This window comes from Arachis hypogaea, chromosome 13 (genome assembly GCF_003086295.3).
Source record: "Arachis hypogaea cultivar Tifrunner chromosome 13, arahy.Tifrunner.gnm2.J5K5, whole genome shotgun sequence".
NCBI classification, from domain to species: Eukaryota; Viridiplantae; Streptophyta; class Magnoliopsida; order Fabales; family Fabaceae; genus Arachis; species Arachis hypogaea.
The window spans coordinates 15,607,163-15,618,658 of NC_092048.1; the positions used below are offsets into that span (position 1 = coordinate 15,607,163).

Genomic DNA, 11,496 nt, shown 5'->3' on the forward strand with positions numbered 1-11,496 from the left:
ATTTGATTCGACTCTAGCTCAGGCGATTTTGAATGTTGAAATCAGACATTGAATTCTTGCTTTGTCCCAAGTTGTTTCCTCTCGCGGTTAAGCAGCGGCTGGCCATGGAGGACTTTAGGATTTAATTTTGTCAGTTGACACAGTAACTCCGAGGTCTCTTAGTTTGTCCTGTACAAATATATTCATAGTTGATTTCCTTTTGTACCATAAAAGTATTAAGGCATTCATACTACTGATCTGCAAGTATTACACTATACAATTTGTTACAATCATATATCTCTTGTTCTTTTTGTTGGATGAATACAGTTCAACATAAGGAGGTTGAGACGTGTATTGTTTTTCTGGCACTCTTGCAATAAAGTTGTGGAAATTTCGTTAGCCTGTGTATCTTTCAGCTTTGTAAAATTGTATAACTGAATGGTGCTCTGACCAAGGCCAAGGAGAATCATTTTAACTCCATATTCTTTTTTCATTGATAATTTGATAGTGTTTTTAATAGTTTTGCAATGTGAACACTAAATTGACTGAGATTTACCAATTGCAATCCAAATTAGCATGTGCTCTTTTCTCTTTTAGTCCTTGATTTAAATGGCTAAGACATGGCCACTGGTTAATACAAAAGAACATTTTCTTTTTTCTTTTGTTTCTCATGATATCTCACTATCTCCTTTGTAACTTATCAATAAGTTGCTGTATGTTCAAAACGAGATTTGAACTTCCATCACTTGCTTAAATGGGCTAATGAGATGTTTGTTTCTTTAAATCTAATTTCTGGAACTTTTGTTTGGCTTTATTTACCCGTGTGAAGCAAAATAAAACAATAGAAAAAAAAAACAATGCAAAGCCGAAAATAGGAAATGTATACTATGTATAAAGTATTCAACACCAAATCATATTAGCCTGAGGTCTAACATTAGGTTGCATGGTGTTGGGAAAATTCCCAAGATGGTTGCTTAGTACATGAAGATGGAATCCCAAAATTCAGTATACCCCTTAACCATTTGATCCTATTTACAAGTTCCTCCAAGTCCAAAACTGCTGCTTCTATTGTGTTGGAAGACATGGAATTCAAACCAAGGTTATCGCTGCTTCTCATCTTTTTTGAGGGATACTCATGATTATTGGATTCACCATTTGTGGGAATCCTTTCCGTATTTCCAATTGATGCATCCATACTGTGTGAACTTGAAATGCTATCAGAAAAACAAGTTTTTCTGATTTTACTGTCAATTTCATCAATCTCCGTACGGTTTCCAGCAGTGTCAAATTGCTTTCTCTTCACTATTGAATTCTGAGAAGAGTGTGAAGAATATGTCCTTACTGCAGGCTGACCAACCTCCACTGCTCCGTCCGAAGCATGGATGTTAATCCCTGCAGTGTGGTTTAGGTGAAACAGAAAATTACAAGTTCTGTTCAAATCTATAGAAAAGAATGTCTCAACAACCAGAACAAAATGCAAAGTCAGTTAATTTTTTTCCTCTAACCATTTGATAGTCCCTAAATGTATATTTTGATGCTGTTTACCTGTACTTCGTGGATTAACTATCTCAGCACAAACACGCCCGTGTCCACCCTCCTGCAACTTTTGCACGTTAAGTCGTTAACAAATCTTTGAGAATACAAATTCGGGAGAGTGTAAACGATCTTAACAAAACAATCTTCACGCAAAGCAGAAAACCATATACCATATTAAGACAAATGATTAACGGAAACAAGGATTGCGATAATTTTAACTATTCAAAAACCAATGAGGTCAAGTGACCAAAATTACAAAATTTAGATACCCATGTGACGTACCCAGTTGATGAGAAAAGACCGTAGTTGTTTTTGCTTTAGTGTTTTCAAGTTTCCATTGTTTTGATTCTTTTCAAAAAGCATTTTGTGCAAAGCAGAATTCCTCATTTTCTTATCATACACCTATATGCATATAACCTAATTGTCCATATATGCTATTTTAAAACAATTAGGCATGGTTTCCTCACATTGAGATTTCATTCCCCAAGCCTAATTTGATGAATGACTCTTTGCAAGAGTAAATCAAGGAAAAGAAAGCTTTGGCAAAGATAAGGAAGAAAAAACACTGGAAAGAAGAGAAGAAAAACAAAGAGGCAATAGAAGAGCTAGGGTGACAGAGTTGCAGAGTTGAAAGCTTCTTTCTTAAAAGAGGGAAGGTTTCTACTTTTCCAGTAACTGGAAATTTAGAAGTCCAACAAAACACATCTTTGCACATCATTTTCATTGTTAATGAAAATTTATACAGATCTCTCGGGTGAGTTGTTGCAAACAAGAATCAACATGCGTTTTAAACCATAGAGATGCATACAATGATTACAAACGTATCATTGTTGCTTTTCCACAGCAAACAAATGACTATTAAAACTGTGCCACTAGTTTCAAACCCCACATAGTCTCACAGATCCTTGCTTTCTCTTTTTCAGAAACATCATTTTTCCTATGAATAACTGAGTCCACAACTTCTTAACAAAAGGAAATTTATTAGAAAGCAAAACATGTGTACTGGAGGACAGAAAAACAAATCCTCAAAAGCGAAGAACAAAAGAGAGAAACTTAACAAAATAAAGGAAACTACTAAAAGCTAGCTGTATAGTGTATAGCATCTGCAAAATACTTCTGCCTTCAAGAAGACCATGTGCTGAGCACCAAAGAGAAGCCATAGAATAAATTCAACAAAAGAAATTCAGAAGAAAGAAAATGCTCTTAATATAGGCAATCCTCTCCCACCCAATAATAGCACATTGCCACAATATTTTCATTCTAGAAACCAATTATGCAGAAAGCTCATATACTGAACTTAAACAAACCTAAAGGCTCCATTATAAAACAGATAATCCTAAAGAAAATGAAAGTTGGGCAAAGATGAAATAAGTAAGGCACGAACACAGCTCTATATGGGACAAACATGTCTACAAGTGAAAACAATACCAATAACATTTCCCTGGTGAAATTTTTTATTCCAAGCACATAAGGACATTCAATCAGGTTTGCCAAATTTGAGGACCCAATTGAAATTGAAAATAAAAAGTAAATAATATAATCATTTTAACTTTTAATATCATTTAAGTTTAAAATATGGTATAATGTAACATCATTTCACTTATAAGGAGTAAATATCATACTATGTATTGAATATTAATTAATAATTACAGATAGAAAGATAAGCCAAATTATGGGATTATAAGTACTTACAGTGGGCATAGGCACTGTCCAACCCTTTTCCGGACACCAATCCAATGAAGGGCGCAGGTCCCTGCTTGAAGCTACATCAGACATCCCCTCGCCAAATGGAACTGGCAGCAGATCAATCTATAAGGAGAATTCAGGCATAAGTTGGATATACTAATTATGATATTTGCACTACTAAAGTACCTACAATTATATGGATAATTGTTCTTTGAAGAAGAAAAGGAGTAGGCAAAGGCTAAAAGTTCAGTGTAAAATTTGTTCATTGGATAATACCATTAGAAGATAGACAAAGATCAAGTAGAAGGTTCAAAACATGGACTTTCAGTAAATCTGGGAGATGAACTTGGATTTTTTGGAAGGATTAGGACAAAATTCAACATGACCAAAAGTTACAGCAAATAAATTAGAGTTTGACCATCGGAAAAGAAATGAAGTGCAACTTACGAAACCTTCTAGAAGATTGAAACAAAAAAAATTATAGCTTTTGTTAGACAGGACGAATCCTGGAAAATAACTTTCCTTTCCATGGTTTCTAGAATTTAAAGCTAGTTAAAAAGTATCACCTTAGCCAGATAAACTGCAAGACAAGAAGTATCACCTTAACTTGATCATTTCTCAGTATTTTAGTCACTCTTCCTGACCAATAGCAATCATCTTTCCACCAATCAACCAAATCCCCCACCTTCCATGTGTTATCAACAATAATGATCACTCCTGAGATGGCACTGATATCGGGCTTTTCACTTTCTCGATAGATGGTAGGAAATGAAGGTCGCACCATCAACTCCATATTGTATCTCTTTGATTTGCTAATACTAGTTGGGCCCTTCTGATATAACTTGGTCCAAATAGGCTCTGGAAGCAAGTAGCATAGCAATTATAACTAAAACGTAGGCTTGCAACTATCATGGTATATTATAATTGCCAGGCATTTTAACTTTACCATTTACTAAGGCAAAAGAAGAATGATGGGATTCTATGACAAATATGTCAATAGTTAAAGTATTCATAGTAGGCAATAGCAAATAGCAGCCAACCTAGAAAACACTATATTTTCTTTTCAAGAAGACGCATTAATTTTGAAATGGACCCAAGTATGAGACACTATCCAATATAAAATAAAAAGAACTTACGCTACACAGCATATGAACGTGCAATAAGTTGAGTTTTAACTCCGAAAAGACATACTTTGGTCAGGATAGTCAATATACTCCAGCAGGTAGGTGACCATATCATTTTTCTGGCGAATTTCTCTGATCTGAAAGAAAAGTGGTAAAAATTAGAAGGTTTTATATATACAAAATGTTATATTCTTAATATAAACTCAATTCTAGATTTTCCTCAAGAAAAATGATGAGCATTAATGGAGCGCCCTACTGCCAATTGCCATATGTTTTGCGAAAATTTGCATGCATAAGAAAAAAAAAAATGTTTTGGTCCCTTTGTTTAGAATCTTATCTCTGCAAAAAATTAGACCAGAGAAGAGATATACACCTTGCACCGAAACCATGCACCACGATAACCTCGCTGGAAGGACTTTGACTCTAGTGAATCCCCAACTTGAAATTTAACGTTGTGCAACTTTAATGGAGGCATTTGCACTCTTCTATACTTTTTTCAATAACAAAATCTAAGGGCTGCAAATGTTATTACAACTCAAAGTGTTAAACAGCGTACTCAAAGATCTCTATCTGTTTGGCTACTTCAGAAAGCAAAGTCCGAGCCAACTGAGCCAAGTTCAGTTGGTTTGGAATTTAGGATGGGTTAGTTCACTTTTTGCCTCCCATTAGGCCCGAAGCCCAAGCCCATTTGTAACCAAGTGGAGAGAAAGAAAAGTCCAATGCTTCTATTACCCCGGGGAATAAAAATGGGTAGCCATGGAGTAAAGCATCAAGCGTTTCACAGAATAATCTATAGCCTATGAAAATAAAATACCAAATACTATAAAAATCATGTAAGTTCCAAATACAATTAAGTCGCCACATTGCAAATCCTTAGCAATCTTAAAATGTTTAAATTCATCAAATCCGATAATCTATCTCAAACACTCATTTGTGTATGTTCGGGGTGAGTATGAGACAGATATGGGGCGGGGCAACCACTACCCATCTCCGCTCTCATATCCAACTAATTATCATCAAGTAATACCTGTACCCACCCCAAAACCCAGTCAACAGTTGAAAAACCCGTCCCATTCGGAGCGGAGTAGGTCAGGTCGGCTCAAGTTGTCATCCCTATTATGCAGGGTCCGGGTAAGGGCCGCACCAAAGGGAAATAGAAGTTACAGCATTGCAATGCCTTAGCCTTAATGATTTTATTCAGACAGCAACGAGCATATTCTCAGAACTGAAACCTAATCACAAGGGTTAAAGTAGCATTTGATCAAATGACTTCATCTTATGAATGTCTAGACTCTGGAATGTCACTTATGTCCGATTTCTTCGGAACCGCAGGCATCCAATTGTCATAAATGATAATAGCAACAGTCTTACTCTACTAAGGATAATAATTCTAATACTAATAAGCTTCTCAAGGTCATCCCAAGAAATATGCAAACCAGAAGAAACAAGAAAAATGCACGTCTAAAAATAACCCCCTTTTGAACATGGCAACTAGACTTCCAATGCAATTTTTTTAACAAATAATCCTCAAAATATCTTCAGATAATTACTAGACTATAACATGTTTCATCAGTCATCACAATCCTGCTTTTCAGACAATACATCAAGAAGTAATTCTTAGGCATAGGAAAACCTAGAGAGAAAGGGAGAGAAGGAAAGAGAAAGAAGAGACCAGCGACGATACTGCATTGATCAAACAAAATCTCAAGCTGGATTCTACAAATTACTATCAAGAACTACCCGCGGGGGGGGGGGGGGGGGGACAACTTTGTTAGAAAGAATTACAGATGGAAGAGAAACCTTGTCGCAAACCGCAGCCGCCGCTGTTGATAACAGGAGAAGAAGGCAGCGAGATTCAATGCGTTACTGACTGCGTTGCGGCCGATGTTTGGCGGTGGCTGTAGCTGCCGTCGATGGTGGAGGAGTCGTAGATGGCGAGTGAGGGTTTGGGCTTTGCTTGATCTAACGAAATAGGGCGGGCTGGGCGCATAACGAAATTATGACGATAAATTAATGTTTAACTCTAGTTCAGACTTTCCTCGGTTATCATCCTCCTCTTTAATCTAAAAATCTTTAACTTTATTTAAGTAGCAATAATAAATAGGGTAAATAAGGGATATTAATTTCAAACTTTTTTGAAAAAAAAAAGTTAAAAAAGCTTTTAAATTTAAACTCTATATGATTTAAATAAAAAATATATTAATTTTATCTTCTAAAACGTTAGTTATCTAATTTACTTATCTCGTTTACCATGTAAATAATAATACATCCTAAATTAAAATAACATATATATATATATATATATATATATATATATATAAAATTGATTATAGTGATCATAGACTTTAAAATTAAAATCCTAAACCCTAGAAGACAACGATGAATAAAACGAATGAAATAAAATATGAAAAAAAAAAGACAATTCAAATAACAAATACAATTATTTTCGTTATCATTCAGATACTAAAACACAGTCTAAACAAGTAATTAATAAAAGATCTAAATTTTTACTTTTTACCTTACAAATATCTAAATGCGATGATGTTGACAAAAACGAAGAGTTTCACTAAACAAACAAGGAGATATTGTGAAAGAGCGTCAACCATTCACAACAACGGAAAAAGTTGCAGAAGAAGACAAAAAGAACGTCTTTGGACTTTTTGTGAAAAAGAAATAGGAGACCATTTAGGAGTTTTTTTATTTAAAGAAGAGAGATTATAATTTTGAAGCGACGTTATCTTTTTGTAATTCGATCCTAAATTCTAAATGATGTCGTTTAGCAAAGTGCCAATTTGACACTTAACAATACTCAACATTCATTAGTAATGTTAATAATGATGGTGATTTTTGGAATTTACGTTTTTAAATATAGAAAATTTATTTGATCATTTTAGAAAATAAAAGATTTAATTGATACAAGTTAAAAATTTGAGAGAGTATTTCGATATTTTTTCGTTTATTTTCTATTTACCATGTTCTTAGGATTGCATATAGAACTACTCTAAAAAAATACTTTAGGTCACATTTAATAAGAGTAGAGTAAAGTATTTTGGGCAAAAAAAAAAGACAAAAAAATTTTAAACGACTCCTGACAATAACATCAAAAGACAACGAGGCCCTTAAAGAAAAAAAATCTTTATTTCCATCCCTGTTTTTTAACTCCATCAGACAAGTTATTGTGATTTGTGAATATATACAATTATTGTGAATACATTCAATCATGCAAAAATTTTGGAAACATTAATACTGCTAGTATTAGAATTTACATTCTGTGTCTCTTAGCATTTGGAATTGTGATTCATGGAAAGATTCAAGTTCAACTTTGGCTACCAATTTATTCATAACAAATTATTAGTAAAGGCCCAATTTGTAGATTTTGTTCAAGATATTGATTTATTTCAATCTGCACCCATAATGATGGATCTGTGAGTATAAAATTGTATATAGTAACTTTAGTTTTGCTAATTTTTTTTGTGCTGAAACAATTATTTTATCTCATGCAGGCTACTCAGCAAATTCTCGAACTTTCTGTTGGATTCCAAATGAAGCAAACCATTGTAAGGCCTCCAATATCACCCACTCAAAACTATATAGAGACACTTGGAGCAGCTAGCTCAGGGGCATTCGAAAGCTTGTTTATCTTTATGCCAACAGCTGATTTTAGGCCTCCAACTCACACTTGAGGAGATTCATTAATAGATTGCAAGTACCAAATATTTTGCTGGTCATGAAGAGTCATATGTATTTTATGAACTCAGTTAATTATCTTTTGGTTCATTAATAGTTGTAAACTTATTAGCTGGTATATACATTAGGCAACCAGTAATTTAGAAACATATTATTTTGTTATTGCACAAATAAGGTGAAAACTCAGGTGCAGTCGACTTCACGCGAAGTTGATAGATGAGAGTCGTTAGATAAAATTTAGTCAAATCAATCAAATAATCTAACGGCTCTCAGTTATCAACTTCATATGAAGTTGACTGCATCTGAGTTTCCACCCACAAACAATCATACTTTTGTGCTAGGTTTATTATAATAGATTATAGAACTATTTTGGATTGTGCTTATAGTTCCATCTTTATTATCATATAGCACATATGAAAATTATATTGTAGAGACTTTTTTTCAAGTTGATGAAACATATATTTTGGATTTAACTTACAATTATTATATGGACAATTATAGTGTACAGATGAATGAGCATACAGAGATCCAAATATTCCCTCTGCTTTAGTTCGTGAGCGACACGTGGTAACTGTGTCGAGGCTGGGGGAGGCGGCTTCTCAAATTTGTCGCACAGGGGCCTTTGATGGCTGTTGGCTGGCTTGAGGCAGCTCTTACTGGAACACATGTAACGCCTGTGCAACGTAACGGTGGGTTACTGTGGACCTTGTATTCCCCAAAGAATGGGCCCAATGAAACACTTATTTGAGAGCGTTTGGACCGTGTTAGTAGTGGACTGAAAATGGATTTATTCAAGTCCAAAGTAAGGACGTGGTGGGAAAAAAAAAAGAGTGAAGAAAATGCAGGAGGGAAATGTATCAAAAGGGAAACTGTCCTTATAGTGAAATTGCTAACCCGATGGGGTTAACATAAGGTTATTCCAAGGCCCAAAAAAAAAAAAAAGAAAAAAGATAAGGTTATTAGATGTAGCTTGGTAGTATAGTATTCAGGTGAGTTCGGGGTGTTATTAATGAGAAATAGTCAATGTAAAATTAAAAATCAAAGAGGGTTTAGAGTAGGGGTGTTCAAATCCAAACCGATTCAAGTTAAACCGTACATCCTATCCAATCCAAACCGAAAACCGACTAAAAAAAATTAATTCGGATTTGATTGGATTCTATTTTTTGCAAACCGCTGAATCGGATCGGATTTCGTATCTACTTTCCATAACCGATCCAATCCAATCCAAACCGCACAATGTATTATAATATTATCATTTTATTATTATATTTACAATTATACTTATAACATGTTCAATTTGTTATACATTTTTAGTTTATTCATGTATTATTATTTAATAAATATTTTATGTTCAAAATATTATTTATTTGTATATTTTAACTAACCTATAATTTTATTTCCATTATGTTATCGTTAGTTTTTTAAGATATTGTTGAAATTTGTTATATCATTGTTGATTATTTAAAATTTGATGTGGAGACTTGTTATATGTATTTAACTTTTTTAATTTACAAAACCGCAAATCAAATCCAATCCAAACCGCACCGCGAACACTCCCCAGTTCAGGGTTTCCGGTCATTGCAGTTAATTGTTGAGTCCGAACCAAAAATTAAAGAAGGAATAGGTTAAATGAAAAAAAAAAAAAAGAGGAAGAGGAATGAACATATACCATGTTGTCATGCTTTCTTTTTCTACCTTTTAAGTAAAAGTCGTGAAAAATACTAGAGTTTGAAAAAAATATCGTTGAAGTTTAACATTAGCTAGCTTCAACTGATTCAAGGAAGTATCTTCTCAGTGAAATATTTAGTTATGTTGGAAATAAAGTTAAATATTGTATTATATGAATATTTTATAATGTATAAATTATTGAATAATTATTGTGATATGAACATCCTGAATTTAAAAAGTAGTTATAGTTTTTTTGGAATTTAAATCATTGTATTCATAGTGCAAAGGAAATTAATATACACAAACGTGTTGGTGTTAATATCATTGGTACCGAAAATGGTTGGTTGGTTAAGAAAGAAATGAAGATTTAAGAATTTTAAAGCTATATTAATTTACGGACAAAGCCTAATGTTTATGATTACAATTGAGTAGCTAAGCATTAATAGGGTTAAAAACAGAAACTAATAGCCTATACATCATATTAGGCACAACAAAGTTCTCAGCACAATTGTTAACATGAGAGTAAAAATCCTTTTTAGATTTTAATCACAGAAATTAAAAAAGAAAAAAAAATTTATGTCTATTATAATATCAACAACAAATTAATATCTAATTATAATTCATTCACAAGCTTCATTATAATTTATATATATGGCCTGTCCCCTATGAAACAAAATTTTGGATTTACCATATCCATGTGTCTACTATCTTTGAAGTTACCCATACTTAGTAGAGTGCAACAAGTCTTTAACTCTACAACAACTCTAATATTCAGAGGCAATCAAGCATAGAACATTCCTTTCTGAATAAACCAAGCAATTTACAATACAACACATGGAACTAACAGCTTAAATCAATTTCCATGGAGAACATATGAACCATCAAAGTGCATACTAAAAGATGACAAAAACCTACATGGGCAATACCAGGAAGTGCCATCTCAACATCTATAATATTCTATATATTCATTTATCATGCCTACCTTGCTAGCAGTACCCATAGCAATAAGACCTTTTAAAACCCAGCATCATCATACACATGTTAAAATTAAATTCTCTATAGTTGTCCATGTTGTAATCACAGTGCTTATTCCTTCAATTCTTTGCCTTTTCACTCATATTTTTCCTGCAAAAAAAAAAAAAAAAAAATTACTCCTACAGTTTGATCCCACAATTAACGACTTCAACAGTAAAAGATTGGTTATCTTAAGTTCTTAACTAATCTTACATCAACTATTTATTCACATATAAACAATGACATAACCAAGCACAAGAAATCAATTATGTTCGAAAAAATACTATGCTTATTATGTATTTCTACTCTAGCAAACCTAGAATGACATAAGCGAAAAAATTATTTTGATCTCATGAAGATGCGTCTGCTAATCATTTACGGAAAGAATAACTGAACATAAATGACAAGCAACGGCGGAGATAACGCCAATGACCAGGGTGAAGGGCCGGGGGACAACGACTCCACCGCTGCAACGAAGCAACTGGCGATTTGCGAACTAGGAAGCGAGCTTCACCACGACGAACACACGCAGATCCCAAGCGCCACCAGCAGCGATAGCGAGCAGACCAGTGGCGGCGACCCTTGTAGACGGAGCTAGGTTTTGCTCTGCTGAGAGGAGAGGCGTGAGGTGAAGACCCTAGTTGCCTTTTTTTCATCCATTGTTTTTTTTCTTTTTTAGCGTCCAGTTAAGCCCAAAACGCAAATGTCTCACCAACGGAATCCGGCGCACACAAACCCCGTTCCATTTCATGCAACCACCTCGGCTCACTCGGCCCACCCGTGAGCAACTGAGCACCCACAC

The 11,496-nt window shown here is 34.1% G+C and overlaps 1 protein-coding gene across 6 annotated transcripts; it reads right to left on the reverse strand.

Moving 5' to 3' along the window:
• Positions 1-843: 843 nt before the first annotated feature.
• On the reverse strand, positions 844-6,388 carry LOC112737445 (uncharacterized). Of its 6 annotated transcripts, none has more exons than XM_025787349.3 (7): positions 6,126-6,388; positions 4,699-4,841; positions 4,393-4,462; positions 3,803-4,059; positions 3,208-3,324; positions 1,525-1,582; positions 844-1,371 (listed from the first exon to the last, which is right to left on the reverse strand). In XM_025787349.3, the coding sequence occupies exons 2-7, from the start codon at positions 4,798-4,800 to the stop codon at positions 914-916; spliced, it is 1,062 nt and encodes a 353-aa protein (XP_025643134.1). In that variant the 5' UTR covers positions 4,801-4,841; positions 6,126-6,388; the 3' UTR covers positions 844-913. The 6 variants fall into 6 exon arrangements, with proteins under 6 accessions (XP_025643134.1, XP_025643136.1, XP_072069275.1 ...); XM_025787351.3 differs by having other exon boundaries at positions 1,525-1,576; positions 6,126-6,385; XM_072213174.1 differs by having other exon boundaries at positions 1,525-1,576; positions 4,699-5,557; positions 6,126-6,356.
• Between the last annotated feature and the right edge of the window lie 5,108 nt (positions 6,389-11,496).